This window comes from Dromaius novaehollandiae, chromosome 3 (assembly GCF_036370855.1).
Source record: "Dromaius novaehollandiae isolate bDroNov1 chromosome 3, bDroNov1.hap1, whole genome shotgun sequence".
NCBI lineage: Eukaryota > Metazoa > Chordata > Aves > Casuariiformes > Dromaiidae > Dromaius > Dromaius novaehollandiae.
Window position 1 is genome coordinate 93,702,616 of NC_088100.1, and position 17,125 is coordinate 93,719,740.

Below are 17,125 nucleotides of genomic sequence, written 5' to 3' on the forward strand. Positions count from 1 at the left end.
TGGGCAGCACAGTCAGGCATCTGCTCTTCCTGCAGACTCCTGTCTGCTCTGTGCCTTCTCTGTGTCACTGATGATGATTCCTTTGGCAGCTCATTTGGTGTCTCAGTCTGCTCCTCTCATGATAGCCTGATCCCTTGTATCTAACCTGAATTCTCCCCGCTGTATCTTAATCACATTACTTCTCCTCCATTGACTAGTGAGTGTAATTGGCTCTGCTCCTTTTCCCCATGGCCTTCCCAACACAAGCAGGTGTTACCTGGTCTCTACATCCTTCCCTTCAGCAATCCCAGGGTCCTCTCTTTCCCTGGATCTTACTGGACGAACCCTGGCTTACTTGATGGTGCAGAAGTTTTTTCTGAGTAGAGAGTATATCCCTCCTGCTCTTACCCAGCCTGAGTGAGAGGAGAGGGCCAAAGGTGCAAGCAGTGACCTGGTCTGTCATGGCAAACAGATGGCTGTCTCCTCTTTTCTGGTGTAAAGGATGTCTTCAAAGTGACTAAAGTATGTTGAGCTGCTGCCCTTCATGCAAGCAAAGCAGAACAGCCTGCAGCATGCTCTGGGAGGGTGAGTACGAGGAGGCAATAACTGAAAGATCTCCACATTCAAAGGGTTTTGTTTTTTCCATTCTTCACTCAAGCATTCCAACACTCCATGGGCTGAGAGTCAGCCTCAGGATTGCACTTGTCAGCAGACTTATGTACCAGGACAAGCGAAGTGAGAATGCTGTCAGCTGCTCTTCCTAGTGCTTCAGGTCACTAATATATCCCTAGAAGAGAGCTATTCCACACTGCAGTAAGGCTAGATGATAAGCTTTGGCCACTTGGTGTTTCCTCTTGCTGCCAGTGTACTTGCCAGATAGTTAAAAGCTCTCTAGCCTCCTGACCTAGAGAGAGAAAGAGTGAGTCTGTGAGGGGCTCTGAATTAGTTGGTGCTCACTCAAATGCACATCACCACCAATTTTTCCATCTTTCAGCACACACTGAAAGCTTCTCAGATGGTGCCAAGTACTTTGCTAGTGCAGAAGCAGGCAGTAAAACCAACCAGCCTGGTGTTACTTTTTAAGCCCACTAAATGTCTCACAAACCACACGAAGAAGGGGGATTTCAGAGAAGGCATTCAGGCTGAACAGCTGTAGGGACATTTCATAGGACAGGGAGAGGGAATCTCAGCTTATGGCCAACCACAAGTCTTCCAGAATCATACACAAGGCAGATACTCAGGATGAGTGATGGGGAAGCTGCTGTCTGTGTGACTTCAAAGAAACATCCCCCACCTTTCCTCGCCCTATAAAATGCATAAATTAGAGAACCAACCCATCCCTGCTCTTTCTCTGCTGTCTTTTCCTACTCATGCTCAAGAGGCTGTAAAGCTATTTAATACCTCTGATAGATGCCCATGGGGAGTGGACTACAAGAGGTTTAATAAGTGGATATTTAAGAAGGTTATGTGGCATTCGATGTCAGTAAAACATTGCTTGCTGATTAGCCTGAAGAATAATACCTTCTAAGTTTTCCCTCTAGCCTTTCCAGTCATGGCTTCAGTACTGTCTAAGTATCACCGAGATGCTGCCTAACTTATAGCGGGGTAAAATCTTGCTGTAATGTGCTCCTGCTCTGGTGCAGTAGCTGTAGGGTATGTGTCTGAATTACTACCATACCACCCAGAAGTTGTACCACTAAAGAGTTAAAAGTGTCAATTTATGATATGTGCTTCTAATTATGTTTCATTTATATTCAGTGGTGAGAATAAGGTCTGCATGAATATGAATATGGGTCTGTATGCATGTGATCTGGATCCATATTATCTCATAAGTGGGACATGGTTTAAGTCTTAGCTCTGTTTGGTAATACCATCTCCTGTAATGCATGCAGGCCTAGAATGTCCATTGAGTCAGATGTACTTGGGGACCTAGGACTGTTTCTTAGGACCTGGGGGCCTAGCTGAGACCTGGGGCTGAGCCTACCCAGCAGCACTGTTTCCCCCAAAGGCATTCTGGTAAAAGGGAAATGGGTTTAGTCACATTTCAAGTAGAAATTAATGAGCTATGTTCATTCCTAGTGTAATTTTATTGAAGCCAGTGGAACTACACCAGTGTGAGCATGGCCCAGCATCTGCTCAGAGTGATCTGCCCTTGAATCCAGACAAATTGATTTGTTGCAGTGTTGCATTGATGCGTGGGGTTCATGTGGGACTTGGCCAACATGAACGAATGTTGAGTATCTACTGGATCTTCAAGCAGTGGGTTGAGTTGTTCTGCTCTACTGTCTCCATCACAGCTACTCCACGAAGGGGAATGTTATGCCCATGGATGTGATCTCATCAACTCCCTCAAAAGCAAGCTAACAAGCAAATTGACCTCTACTGGACTGGGAGAGGAGCCTTCTCTCCCAGGAGCATAGCCTTTCCACACACAAAGGAAAAGAGGTTCCAAGGACAAAACTGGACTTTCAAGACCCATGGCCTCATGGACACCCCTTCTTCCTTCCCTCCCTGTCTTGTCTGTCTTACTTGGGGGAGGGACAGTTTCTTCATGGAGTTCAGCAAGCTCCTCTGCCTACAACCCATAGCCAGGCTCTACTGACAGGTACATTATCCACCTATGCAACACTTCCAGAAACGGCTGCCGAGTTTTCAGGAGCCCATATCAATGTGCAGCATGTCCATCCAACGCTGAGAATAAGCATAGCTGCTGCTAGAAAGCTAATTGAGTTTTGTTTCTCCCCTCCTTCCAGCAAAGACTGTTTTTGTTTGGGCTTTTTGTTCATTGGTTTGGTTTTTGTAGATTTCAGACGTTTAGGGAAATGAAGCTTGTGAGAAATTGATGCCTGTCCTGAACTATTCCCAATCCTTCAAACTTCAGGAACGGGTGGTTCACCTACTGTGATTATAACTTAGCAGACTTAGTAGAGCAAAGTAACTTCACACACAGACACACAAGGTTCTTTCACTCTCCATTAGTGCAAGCTGCTTCTGCAATCTTAGCTACTCACATTAGGGAAAGAAACAGCTTAGCTAGAATGTGTTGAGACGACTTAGTATTTTGTATCAGTCCCATGGTACCAATGTCCATTAGCAGCGCTGTCAGCTGACATACCATGAATTCTGACTTTGGATGGCAGCTCATGAACCAGTAATGGTGAAAAGGTTTGAAAAACCCAAGCCTGAGTCTATATGAGTCTCTGGAAGTAGATGCAGAGGATCAGTTGAAAGCAAACATTCCCTGCTTTTCAGTACAGAAAGTTGTTGGGTTTTGTTTGTATGTGTTGCACCTGCCCTTCCAGGAATGCCTGTCCCCAAGAGGCGAGGTGAGGGGAAAAGAAAAGAATGGTATTTGTTGAGACTAAAAGACCTAAACAGCGTTGAGGAATGTTTCCATTTGCTGTTCTTTCCTCAAAAAGTTTCATCTTTGATGATGAAGATGTGCATTTAAACAATCCATTTCAGCCAGCTCTATTAGAAGTGTGTAGTGTTGGTGGCAGAAGAAAGGCTAAAGAAAGATTTGGATAGTAGGCCTGTGGTTTTGCAACGAGATAGGCTGGTCAGGAGCAGAGCTGGAGTTTAACATCTCCATCTGCAGGCACTGAGGTCTGCCCTCGTCATCTGAACAAGTGCGTGTGCGTTGGGGGGTGTTTCTGTGTACTTGTGTGCACAGCTGGAGGACTGCAGCCATGCAGAGGGTCGTTGCATTTGTGGCTTTGGTTTGGTGAAGCCCATCTATTCTTGTAGTGAGTAGTTCGCAAGGTGACAGAGCATTCCTTGTTGCTTGTGAAAGGAAGCTCCTGACCTGTTTTTTGTGAGAAGATGGTGTGAAGCATCACATTTGCTGCCATGAATGGCAGAGAGCAGGGATAAAAGCATGTAGCAAGCAGTGTCTGAGAACAAGGTAATCCCCTGCTGGCTGGCTGAAACGGGAGAGCTGTTGGATCAGCTCCCTGGCCAACGCTCTCCAGCTATTCTCACCCTCCACAAATTTGACTTGAAAATTGTCATTCCTTTGACCTATCCAAAGCATCCCTCTCCCTGAACTCCTGAGGTCACGACAACTTCCTAGGCTGTGAGTTCATACCATTTCAGTCCCCTCCCTGCTAGGTGCTGTGGGCCAGTGAAATACCTGTGGATGTGTAATGACCTCTGGCTGTGTTTGTGGCCAGACCTCAGGATAACCTGCTAGTTTAACTGTACACTACCTTCAAACACTGCTTGCACATTTGCATGCTTTGTGCTTGCCTTGAGGGGAAATAGTGTAGCCTGTAGAGCACTGCAGCGCATCCTGCCCTCTGGCATGTAACTTTTGCATCGGTTTATGCTTTCTTGGGGAGCTTGCCAGCACTTCCTTCAGCCCTTGTAGGCAGGCACTTCAGAGCTTTGCAGAAAGCACTTCAACAGACCGGAGCCAGAAAACAGAAGCCTTTGACATTTTGCTGTTCCTTATCTCCAGTTCACTGGGGTTCTCCCTGACGAGGAGGAGCAAGTAGGCTCTTGTAGCTGTGTGGGACCAGGGAACGGTGTCATGATGAAAGCAGCATGTCTGCAGGAGATTCTCTGAACATGGGCTCTGTGCTGCTCTGCTGAGATGGAGGGAAGCTTTGTTGTGGGCCGAACAAGACCCAGCTCATGGAGGAGCTAACTTAGGAGGGTAGAACAGTGTGAATGCTCAGCAAGATCTAGGAGGGGAGGGTCTGTATGTGAACAGCTGTGTAATGTGATGATTTTTGTGAGAGACGTGAGACAAGACAGAGCAGGAGCCTGTGTGCTAGAGCACCAGTGTTTCAAGGTAGGGAAGAGACAGAGGGGAAGAATGAAACAGAGGGAGCAGGGCATTTGATGGAAAAGACCTGGAACAAAACAGGCTGTGGACATGCTCTGGCTAAGGAGACAGGCAGGAGGTATTCGCAAGCTCAGGTGCCTAGGCCAAGCCTCCCTGCATCATCAGAGCAACAATGTTGCCTCCCAGCTCAGCACTGACAGCTTGAGCACGTGTCACCAAACCACAATGGATAATGCAGCCACAAGGTGTAAATGTCACTAATGAATAAATTGCCTTGTGCCTTGGAGAGGCTAATCCATCAAGGCTGAGGACGGGGATCTGACAGTTGGCTATTTCAGGCATAGCCTGTAGGGAGGAACTGCTTCATTTCTTAGCTGTCCTCTCTGCCTAGGAAAGCTGATGCAGAGGTTGGCTCTGTGCTGCTTCCCATCTTCCCAGCCACATGAGCTCAGGCTTCATGTCTCTTCACTGTGACCAAAGGAGGAATCCAGGAGAGGGTCATGTTAGCAAAAAGTGCAGGCTGACATGGACATCTGTCAGCAGAGCAGTGCATGGGCCCAGGACAGGGCTAGCTGGTGGGGATGTTTGGAGGGAGGGTGTTGTGTGTAGAGCACCAGCATTTTTGGTGCTAATGGGGTAAACTGGTGGGTCACCAGCAGTCAGGAGAGCTGTGTTGGTCACCTGGGGTGCAGGGCTGTGGCCTGCACCTTGTGTGCATCAGGCTAGTAGTGCTTGCCATACTGTTTTACAAGGACACAACTTACTCCCCAATTCAGTTTCAAAGTTTGCCTCTAGGAGGTGACCTGGAAATGCTCCAAGCCTGCCTGAGTCCAGGCCCTCACCCTGTCAGGAGACACAGTTGGCTCTGTTATTCTGTCTAGGGGGGCAGCAAACAGCTCCACTGTCTTTCTTTTCTGCTGTTAATGGCTAGTTATGAGCACCTTGCCTAGTTATGTTGAAGGCCAGCAGTACCCTGGCAGGCAGGAACAGAAGTTCAGTGTGGACAAAGCCAGCCTTGATGGAGCGAAGGGAGGGTGAGTGCAGTAATGATTTTCATGCATGGTGTCTGCCTGCCCCAAGGCAGCCTGCTCCTCCATCCCTAGTTGGTGCTCGAAATCAACCTGCTGTCATGTTTACGACATATGCCAGCATGACACCTTGCAAATCAATGCCTCTTTTGCTGTGAGCAGAAGCTGAGAGGCCTGGGAAGCCAGCCACCGGGTGCTTACACTGTGTGCACTTCAGTCAGAGCAGAGAAGCACAGCTCGCCATCTGCTGCGTTAGGGAGCCCGCCTCGCACCGTGTCAGGCTGGAGCAGAGGCGCCTCCTGGCATATTCAAAGCAAAAGCACTTGTGTCATTCTCCTGAATTCAGAAGTCTAGGAGCCTCTTTTACTTCCCAGCCACCTCCGTCTTCCCCATCACACTGGTACAGACCGATGCACACCCTGTGAGCAAGAGGATGTTCCCAGATTGGCCGGGGTCCCCCTGCCTCTGCCGTTTCACACGACTGAATGCTGTTCACAGGGCACCCATGTTCTTCAGTGATGGACAGTGATGGGAGGGAAGAAGAGCTCCCAGAAAAGGAGCAGAAGGTCATTCCCTCCTAGATATGGAGGCCCACATTTGACCTCCCTCCTCAAAGCCTCTCAGCAATTCCTGGGTATGAATTTCACAGAAGAGCTAGGGGGTTTGTACTCACCCTGCATCAGCACCACACTGCAGCACGTGCCCTTCCAGGCACATCATCGAGGAGTGACCACACTGCAAGGTAGTCCCACACCTACGTAACCGGGCCTGAATGTGACGTGACCTACCAGAAGTGGGATTGTTCATTCAGTGAATCTGTTGTTTCTGTCAGTTGTCTGGGAACAGGCTTTAATTTTTACCAACTCATACAGTGTTTGAAACAGTTTGAACCCTTGCAAGCTGGTTGACAATTCCCTCTGCTGGTCTCTTGCGTGTGGGCAAGTGTCTGGCCATGCAGACTGCTCGGTTTCGGTCTTGCTCTTTGACTGGCTGAGAGATTCATGCGGGGGAAGGCAAAGGGTTCTCCGGACAGCTACCTGGCCAGGAGTTTGTGCACATGATGGCCCAGGAATGTGTTTGGATGGTGGATAGAAGGCTTCGGTGTTGTGTTAACAATCTTGGCCATTTGCAGCCAGGGGAGCTGTGAGTATCCTGGAAAGCAATTTAATACAGTTTTTCCAGTGACACATATTCACAGCCTTTTTCTTTCCAGCCCTGTTCTTCACTGGCTCTGCTAGCATGTTTGAGGGATCACATCACTGCACTCCCAGCACTAGCTCTTACTGCACAGCTGGCTGTTCAGACACAGCCCTGCGCTCAGAGCTACGTGCAGGCTTTCCCAGGACGAGGCCATTCCCTTAAACCCAAATCCCACCCTTATTGCTGGAGCTGTTCCTTCTTCAGCCTGAATCTAATCTGAGCCTTTTCTGCCGTTTGTAAACACAAGCTCTCATCTCATTCAGGTGTGTCATTCAGTGGAAATATTTTGTAAATGCAAACAAAGAGAAATAAATCTATTCAATACCTCGGTCTCGAGGATGAGAAACAAATAGTTGGAGATGCCAGGGTGGGAAGGCTTCACAGCTGCTACCACTGGTTATATTTTCTTGCAGACCTAGCCCCTGGAGCATCCATATATAGTTTGGAAGGGAGCTATACTGATCTGCAAGGGCTTTGGGGTGATCCGTGTTGCCACCTCTAGTGTGGCCACTGCTGCTGGTGATAGCCTCGCACTCTATCCTTTCTGATCTATAAGGCCATGACATCAAGCAGGTAAAGGCCCTGTTGGCCAGGGGTCTGCAGGCAGCAGAGCCACAGATGTCTGTATCCATCAGGCAGAGCAAGGCACAAGCGGGTATATGGCTAACAAATTCTTTTGTGAGCACTGGGAACAGTTTTTACTTTTCAACTATGTCAATATGATCTAGCTCTGTCTGTCTCTCTATATATGTACAAACAGTATATCACAATGTTGCCTTTTTTGTTGGAAATATCAAAGTACAAAGATTGTAAACCAAATCGGTGTAATAAAAGTTTCAGATGATTCACTGACATGGCTCTCAGCAGTGGGTCTGTGAGCACTTGTGCAGGCCAGAGTTGGGAGACACTTGAAGCCCCTGTATTGCTCAAAGGGCAGGGATTGAATGAAGGCCTAGAAGGGTTAGTCAGTTTGCTTAATTCGCTGCCAACCTCTCCTGATTGGGGTGATCAAAGGACTGAGGCAATCAGGTAGGTGGCCTTTCCTAACCTCCTCAGGTGACCATAGCCCATGAGGCAGAAGGGAAGGGTAAATGACAGCCTGGGCTGCTTCTTATACTGACCCCTTCTCCTTGTGATGGGAGGGATCTGTCTCCCTCCAAACCCAAGGAAGCAGCTCCATTTTCAGCAAGGCATCCGGTCTTTGCCACACAACCCTGTGAAATGTGTGGTCCAGCAGTCCTGCAGGATCCCAGGGGGGATCCCTCTCGCTCCAAGTTCTGTGAAGCACAGATTTTTTTTTTTTTTTTTTTGACAGGATTGCAAAGAACCACCTTCTTGAGCATCTGGTTTTAAAGGTGAGCATCTGGTTTTAAAGAATTCACCTGTTCGCATAGCCAGGCTAGCAGTGTTCAAAGGCCTAACAGCACAAAGCAGGAAAGGATGTTGGAGAGAGCTATCATTTATTGAATGGCTTTACATTTCACCACCCATACCTGAAACTAGACAGGTTTTGCTATAAAAACAGGGCTAAAACCTCAGCTGGATCAATAATGAGAAAAAGCTTCTGAGCAACTACAAACAACATTCCTCTACCCTCTATGCATCTCACTTCCACCTCCAGGAAAAAGCCTGAAATAGTTGCCTGCCCTGAGGATTAAATCTGAACTAGACCATTTAGGGGCGCTATTCACCTTAGGTGTTTTACAGGTGGAACAACATCCAGTTGCCCAAACTCATTCCCTTTCATAATCTTACCCTGAGCTTGCTACAGGAACATGTAGCAAACCACAGGAGATGGGATTTAATGGTAAGCACAGTGGGAAAGAGAACTTAAGAGGCAAATTGTTTCTGTGAAGCCACTACAGCCCCATTAGATCTAATGCTTTTCTCATATTGAGCCACAGGCTAGGATGATGGGGATCTGGCAGAGAAAGGCTGTAGTAGCTGCCACAAGTTGAGTATTTCTCAAAAATACAAATAAAGACAAACCTCCAAAGTAAAGGCTGCCTTCCCAAAAAGCACTAAAACATTGCTGTTCACACACAGAGACTGATATTAACTTAGCATTTGCTCTGTTATCAAATGGATGCTGTTTTGCAGCAAATGAAGGATGAAAAATCCCATCCTACATCAAAGCCTCGGACAAAGCAGGTGGTCTAGAAACACAGCAGACTGGGCAGGTGAGTGTCTTTGCTCCTGTCACCAACATGTGTTGGTGACATTTCAGAGGCTGAATACCTTCCTGCACACAAACCATGGCCAGTTAAAGCCACTACCACCCCCAGTGGATGTACAATGTTTTCTAACAGACGACCTTTTCCTGCAGCTCCAGGCAATTCTGCCTGTAAGGGGAGAGCTGGAATTTCCAGCACCAAGGTACCATGGGATGATTTGAAGTCTGTGGGACAGCAGAATGTGGGAGCTGGGTGGGAAGACGGGATAATGTCTGATGAAGCCGTAGAGCCCCTTCTCTGTGGTCTGTGTGCTGGTCTGGTCTGGATTACAGTCACCAAGTGCCTCCTATGCTTCCCTCCTGCTCACCTCCAGCAGGGAGCCATGTTTGCCACAGCACTCAGAAAGGGGAGGTATTTCGTGCCCAATCTTACACAGTAGACTACCGGTACCTGAAAAGCCCATTGATTTCTGGAGATTTTTCTTCAGAGGGGTTTGACTGATGGATACTGCAGAGATCTCAGCCGGGCTCTTTCCTGGTTGGCCCGCAGAATTTGGTTGATGAGATATTCACTCTCCTGGCCCACCTCTGCCAGGCGGAGGTCAAACTCAGTCAAAATCTTGTTATCCATGAGCCCTTGAAGCAGCTGCTTGCCACCATCCTGCAATTGGTAAGAGAAGGGATGAGAGGAGGAGGTCGAAGAGTGAAGTTTATTGCTGCCTTTCTTTCATCCCCAGAGCAACTTCCTCTGCACTCCCCTGCTGTTGGTTGTAGAGCTGCAGAGAAAGGAGCCCATCAGACTGTGCTAAAAATTACCAAGGCCTCCACCCAAGCCTGAAACATTGCTTACAAGAGAAGTGCTTATGCAGCACATAGTGATATGACACATGCTAACGACTCCCTCTGGGTATCATGTCAGCAGTCCTCAAGCTCAGGCTGGTTCATAGCACAGACAGAGATAATAACCTGAAAGGAGTCTCTGCTCTAACCTGTGCCCTAGTTCTCAGCTCACTGCTGGTTGGGGCAAACAGCAGCATGATTTGTGCACTCTTCCTCATCTCCGCAGTGCCAAGAACCCTTGTACTCATGGTCTCCTGCTTGGATGCCGTCTCCCTGGGAGGATCAGCTTTTGTGGGGGGACACTCTCAAGCAACCCAAGTCCAGTCTGCATGGGAAGTTCAAGCTTCAATGGAAAATGCTACATAGATATCAGCTTTAGGAACGGTTGGTGCATTTCCTTCCCTTACCTGTAAAGTCATCTTTAGGGATGTGACCATTTGACTTTTTTTTCCCACAGCTATTCTCTTTCAGGTACTCAGTACACGTGCTGACCCAATCTCCTTCATTCAGACAGTCCTCTCTCCCCAGCACCCTACCTGCTAGACTTTTGCTAAAAAGGACAGAGCATGAGAAGGGAGATGAGTCTCCTTTTAAGAGAGTACAGTGGCCAGAATTTGATGCATCTCTAGCAGTTTGGTACCCAGGAATCTCAGCCCCTGAACGGTATTGCCATTTTCGGGATCACAGTGATCATAGCAATGGCCTGTGGACATTTTTAGTTGTAATTTGTAGCTGTATCATTGATTCACTGAAGAATCTCCAGTGAGACCCTCAGTTCCCCTGTGTATAAAACAAAGATAATAGTACCAGTCCACTTGTTGAGGTGCTATGGAGCTTCACAAATGGGCACCAGGAGAGCTTATCATATGGAAGGTGCTAAGCACAGAGATGATTATTTTCTAAGCAAAAATCCTTCTATCCTTTCCAGCTTTTGCCCATAGTATCATTACACTCAAATGTTTTTCTGTATCCAGGATCATAAAAATCAGAACTCACAAAAGGTTTTCTGCCATCAAATCCTTTTAAAACCTTTGCCAAATACATTGAGCCAATATTCCTGCCAGAAGGGACAGCTGGTCTCGCTATCTCTTTATTGTGACAGTGAGAAAATTGAGGCAGCACACAAAGTTTAAAAGCCAACATAATTGTATTTGGCTGTCTAGTTTCAGATTTCTAAAGATCTTTTTAATCAGCTGAAGAGAAGTGGTCTGGTTTATGGAGATGTTGCATACTGTAGTTCTTAGGGATGTAGTAGGATCTGAGGATGCTCCTCCATCTGGAAAATGTGAGCCCGTGGTTTAGGAGCCACATACAAGCATCCAGATGTGATGCTTTTGAACTACCATACCAGTCCAGAGCTGTAGGATGAGTTACAGCAGCTCAATAACTGATACAATTTTCTAACAATCTGCTCTGAGTGTTTGATGGCCAGGAGAGTTCCTGAGAAGGTTGAAACTACCTGTGTGCTGCTGAGTAACAGATGGCACAGCAGATACAGAGGATATGAAAAAGGCCCTAACATCATTCCACCTATCACTATTTTCTACTCCCCTGTGTGTAAAGTGGCTGTGATTTTCCCAATTTCCTCGATTTCAGTTTCCCATGGGGAAATTTGTCTGCCCAGAAGCTCCAGGCCTGAAAGCCAGATTCCTCCTGAGAGCTCTGTGAAAAGAGCTAGACATAATAGGTGAGATAAATGTGCGTGCGCACACAGAAGAAGATGTTCTTCTCCTTCCCGACATCTGCTATAGTCTCTTCATTACTTGTAACTGTTGTTATCACAGCAAGATGGCAAAGTGAGGGATGCATTTGGCTTTCTGGCTTTGAGACAGAGCGGGCTCAGTGTCTGCTTTGCAACACAACCACTCAGACACACAAGCTGCAGAGTGAAAGGGTTTCTCTTACCAGCCCTATGTGGTTGCATGAGAAATTGATACTAGTCAGTGTGCTGTTCTGAGCAAGGACTTGGGAGAAAAGCATAGCAGTTGGCTCTGACAGCTCGTTACTTCCCAGATGGATAGACTTCAGAGTGGTGTTGGTCAGCAAGGCACGGCCGATTGCCTGCCCGCCTTCATCCTCCACGCAGTTGAGACGCAGATTCAGGGATGTCAGGGTGGAGTTACTGGCCAGGGCTCGAGCAAGAGCCTGAGCTCCCAGGTGACGGATCTGGTTGTTACACAGATCAAGGATTTCTAATTTGCTGCGGTTGATCAACTTGCCAACAGCACGTGCCCCCTTGTCCCCGAGGAGATTGTGGGACAAGTTCAGCTCCAACAAACAGGGGTGATCCAGCAAGTTCTGGATCAGCAGCCTGGCCTTGTCATCATCCACTTTGCTGCGTGTCAGCTTTAAAATCTGTGGAGATAAAAGACAGGGGCATTAAAATGACCAGTGCTTTGGAATGAGCTTTTCAGAGGACCTCAAGTGAGTTAAACCCATGGCAGCTGCTCACCAGAGGCAGGATTCATCTCACTTTGCTTCAGACACCTTGTCATGTAGGCTAAATAAAATAGCTGCTTTTATACTGGGTAGGGCAGGCTCTTCCAGAAGGCAGGTCATGCCACTGACATCCCATGCCTACTCTAGGGTGAAATGGTTCATTTCCTGGAAATGCCTGCCCCTATCTTCTGACACCGTAGGATCTTGGACACAGAGAGCTAAATTAAATGAGATAAAGCTGCCCAAACTTCTGCAGAGAGCAACAGCAGAACTCACCTCAATAGCAGAGCTCACCTCACGCCACAGTCAAATACTCGCTTTCTGAACTAGCATGGACCACCTTCATGTGCACTGGCAATAACCTGCAGTGCTCTTTGTTAAGGGCAATGCCCTACGTGGCCAGGACACCTCAATAGTTACATGAAAAGTGATTTCTCTTCTGGAAGCCAAGTGGAAGGATGTTTCCCAAAGCATGCCAATATGTGGGGGAAGCATGCAGCCAGCTCTCTCTGGACAGCAACATCCATGGACATTTGATGGGGCTGAATTTCTGTGCTGTAATGGTCACAGAACTTAAGGTTATGCTAGTGCCCAGAAAGAATAAGCCTCATCACTCTAGGTAAAATGCGAACATTTTTCCCATGCTCTTCTTGGGTCATCTCGTCTGCTCTGGGGCATTCTGATAAGTGTTTACTGAGCATAAACCATCAAAAACTGTCCTTATGAAAAACTGTCTCTGGGCTTCTCCTCTCCTCCCTCCCAGAACTACATGGGGAGTTAAAACAGGAATGCTGCTTTCTCGCTGGCTACAGGGAACATTTTTTGAAGGAGCAAACGTTTTGCTTACTGACCCTCAGACAACCTGTTCTAACAAGAACATACACCAGACCAGATACTCAGCACTAGGCCAGCAAGTCAACTTCTCTTCACTTTGGCAGATTGGAACTATCAAAGGGAAAGTTGCTGCCCTCCTACAAGACAGGGTATCTAAAGGGGAATGAATCTTCATGCTCCAACATTTCATTCAGCTCAGTCGAGACTGGTGCAGCTCTAGGGACTGCAGCAGCTATGGACCTGACTAGAACAGTGGTGAACGGTACCACTTGGATAACACTGCTCTCTACTGACTCGTGTAGACTTGTCCCAGAGAGGCAGAGTATTTGAGCCAGATGCTTACAAACTAGGCTGGCAAGACTAAAAGTGTCCAGCAAGCAAAACTGGTCCCTAGGTTTCTTCCCCCAGGCAATCTGAAGACCTAGCTGAGGAATAAAGGTTCGGTTTGGGATACATTACTTTCAAGTTGTGGCATTTCTTCAAGGCGACAGCCAGGTTGTAACAGTCCTGGTGGGTGAAGTTAAAGAGGTTCCACTCGAAGTTCATACCACAGTCCTTCACACCATAAGTAAGATTAAGCTCTTCAAGATGAGGGAGAGCAGTAATGAGGACTCCCAGGTCATAGTGATGCATGGAGACTTCACTGAGCCCCAAATCACTCCCTGAATCAGAGAAGTTGTCTTCTTCCTCCTTTTGATCCAGCGTCACTGGTGGCAGGAACTGATCAACCTCCAGTTTCCACACGTACTCTTTGCAGAGCGGGATGAGCTCCAGGACCTGGTTGGGGTCCGTGATGTTAGGGATGAAACATTTCAGGATGTTCTCCAGGTGACGTTCAAAGAACATCCGCTTCCAGCTGTCTCCATAGTTGGAGACGTCACACACTTGCCAGCGCTGAGTGCAGCACCTCTTCCAGTAGTCCTCATCGTGTATTAGGTTGGCAGTCACAGTGAGTGGAAGTCCAGTGGAGAGCTTGTCCAGCACCTTCCTTTGGTGCTCAGGCAGAAGACGGTCCATAATAGGGTTCTCTGGAGGGAATGGAGAAGAGGAGAGGTTGCTCTGAGCTGTAGGCCCATGGCCTGTAGGCCAGAGTTCTGCCCAGACCCTCAGCTGTGTGTCCATGCCCCCCCCACTGATACTGGATCCCTTCTCAGTTGCCATTAGCTGATGCAGGGAACTAAGCTGGCAGAAACTGACTCATTTTGGGGTATTTCTATCTTTTCACTATACAATATCAGCGTAATTGAATTTACTCTCATAATATTTGGAAACTGTATCAGAAACTTAGCTCCCATCTCTATAACTACCAAAGCTGGGTAAGGTCCCAAATAAGGGGCAAATAAGGTCCTGACTAAGGTTATTGACCTGTAGTTGGGAATTTGCATGTAGTTTTGAACAGATCTTGAAAGTATCTGCTTTCAAGCACTGTAAATCCAGATCATCAGTTTAAATTTGGTTTTAATTGGGTTTATATTCAGAGGAAGACTGCTGCCACTAACACAACTATTCTAGGCTTATAGTGATGGCAGAATTTGGCTTGTCATTTGCTCAACTTTCTCCCTTTGGATTCTAACCATATTGAAGGATGATATTTGAGAAGTGAACTCTCTGTGTGCTTTTCATACAAGTCCTCTTATCTTCTCATCTTAACTCAGGTGTCTGTCTTACCCCAAACTGATTCCTGAGTCCTTCTCACTAAGACACACTTTATCTTAGCCTTCAGATCCACCCTGTTAAATAAAGGTTCTCTTTTCCCAGGAGCTTTCTCTCCTCAGTGCCTTCCCTGAAGCCTTGCCCTGAGTGTCAGCTGACTTCTCTCTGGTGGAAGTTCTTTGTGGTAAGAGATGCCAGAGAAAAGCTATGTGTATATACAGCTTGAATACTTGGTGACAAGTACATGTATGTGTTGAATCACAGAGCTTATCAGTGGAAAGGCCTATCTGCACATGGGAAATCAGATTCTTGGACAAAAGGTGGTCTTAGTCTTATATTTTTCTCTCTCTGGGGCATTTCCTTCCTAAGGACACCCAGAGTTTTACCAGAGGCTCTCCCAGGAGTCTCTTCTCCAGTGTCCTACAGCTGGCACTGCAGTGACCTTCTCTGCAAAGACTCACAGTGCAAGCAGAGGTTGGACACATGTTGACATAACTGAACTAGTTTCAGTCTAGCTCACTCAGGCAACAGCAGCGGGCAAGATGCAGCTGCACAGGTCAGATGCTGGTATGAGGGACCCCCAGAGACTGAGCACACTTAATGCCTACGCTGTAGGTCCAATCTATTTGGCATCAGGCTGACTGATCAAACTGATAGGACTTGGAAGGGCTCCCATCTGGGACCCCCAAGCACCAGTTCCTGGTCTAAGGCAGCACTGAGCTTCTCTATACTGTGTTACAGCTTCAGTGTGGATATACCCTATCTTTGGTCTTTGCTACAACTCCACTGAGTCAGCCAAAAACACAGGTAGGTCCTGTCTTTCCCCCTCCCATCCAATTCCCAGATGAGACACCCTTTCTATGTTTTTGCTGTGTTTCATCAGTCCATCTGCCTCAAAAGCACCTTCCCTGCCTGGGGACATGACTTGTCACATCACCACCACAAGCTGTGGAGAAGGCCTGAAACTGTGAGTACAATATGAATTCTGAGATGGGGGCTCCTTGGAGCAGGGAGTATTTCTACGTCTCTTTTTACAGCACTCAGCACAATGGGGGCTCCATCCTTGAGTGCTACTGTAATGTGTGTATGAATCAAGAGAAGGAAATAGCAACTTCACAGTCCTGGTCACAGCTGAGGTAGTGAGTCCAGCAGACCACGGAAGGAAGAAGAAATGATAGGACAAGGTTAGGGCAGAGTCACATCCTGGATAGCAGCCCAGAGGACTAAAACATCCCTGGAGTGTGCAAGTACATGCTTAGCAACTAGACAGTTTGCTTAACTAGCTGCTTGAGGAGATGTTTTTCTCCATCTGTTTCTCTGGCAGGGCTGGGTACCACCCTCTGTGCCTTTCAGAGGCATTTGCCTGCTCTGTTGACCCTCTGCTCCCCAAGACAGATGCTGTCTCCCTGTGTGTCCTGGGGGAGAAGCACTCCTGCTTACTTTCAAAATTGCAAATGATGTGCTGGAGGCAGAGCTCAGTGAGCTGTGGGACAATGGCGAGGGACCACTCAGGATCCTCAGCAATGACGCGTTGTATACAGTACGAATCAGCAGCGAGGCTGGCCTGGGATGGGAATGAGGGAAGGACTGTGCTCACATCACCAGCCACTGGCTCCTGCATCCTGCTCAGGTCCCACTTTTCCTTCAGAAGAAGCTGGAGGAAAACTGCTTGAGATCAGAAGTCACCACCACGTTTTCCAGCTGGGCTACCTGGAACAGAAAAAGATAATTTTAGTAAAAGGCCAGGAATAAGAATACTTTGCTCACGTTGCTCTTTTGTAATGCACTTTTCTCCCGCCCTTTGCCTGCTTCTTCTGCTTGGACTGGGAGCACTGCAGCACAGCAACTATTATTTAGTCTTATCTTCATATAGTGCCCTGCACAAAGACATCTCTAGGTACCACATGTAATAAACAGATGATAATGTAGTGTTAATTCAAAGTGCTTTTGAAGAGGGTGGACAGGAATTGGTTGCTTACTGTCTTTTCCAGTAAAAGAAATAGAGGCCTTAAGGTGAAGCCGGCAGGAAGTGAGTTCAAAACACAGAAAAGAAATGATTCTTCACACCACCTGTAGTTAACGCTGGGGAGTTTCTTGCCACAAGATGTTGTGGATGTTGAAAATCTGTGGAGGTTTCAGTAGAGACTGGACACATTTGTGGAAGATAACCCCCCCGAGAATGACTGAACA

The 17,125-nt window shown here is 47.4% G+C and overlaps 2 protein-coding genes across 4 annotated transcripts in view; one reads left to right on the forward strand and one right to left on the reverse strand.

Moving 5' to 3' along the window:
- TMEM151B (transmembrane protein 151B) overlaps positions 1-16,870 on the forward strand; it is a 31,399-nt gene extending 14,529 nt beyond the window's left edge. Inside the window, exons 4-7 of one of the 3 annotated variants that reach the window (XR_010388517.1) lie at positions 8,312-8,351; positions 9,097-9,176; positions 10,236-10,393; positions 10,467-16,870. Coding sequence is in view for 2 of the 3 variants with exons in the window: in XM_064509522.1 (XP_064365592.1) it covers positions 2,277-2,314 (38 nt within the window). In the remaining variant the exon portion in view is untranslated. Of the gene's footprint in view, positions 1-2,058; positions 7,849-8,311; positions 8,352-9,096; positions 9,177-10,235; positions 10,394-10,466 lie in introns of those variants that run through there. The other 2 variants (XM_064509524.1, XM_064509522.1) reach the window with 2 other exon arrangements.
- TCTE1 (t-complex-associated-testis-expressed 1) lies at positions 9,170-16,556 on the reverse strand. The gene is made up of 4 exons (XM_026122940.2): positions 16,376-16,556; positions 13,742-14,310; positions 11,915-12,364; positions 9,170-9,830 (listed from the first exon to the last, which is right to left on the reverse strand). Exons 1-4 carry the CDS (start codon positions 16,554-16,556, stop codon positions 9,654-9,656), a joined length of 1,377 nt encoding a protein of 458 aa, XP_025978725.2. The 3' UTR covers positions 9,170-9,653.
- Positions 16,871-17,125: the final 255 nt, after the last annotated feature.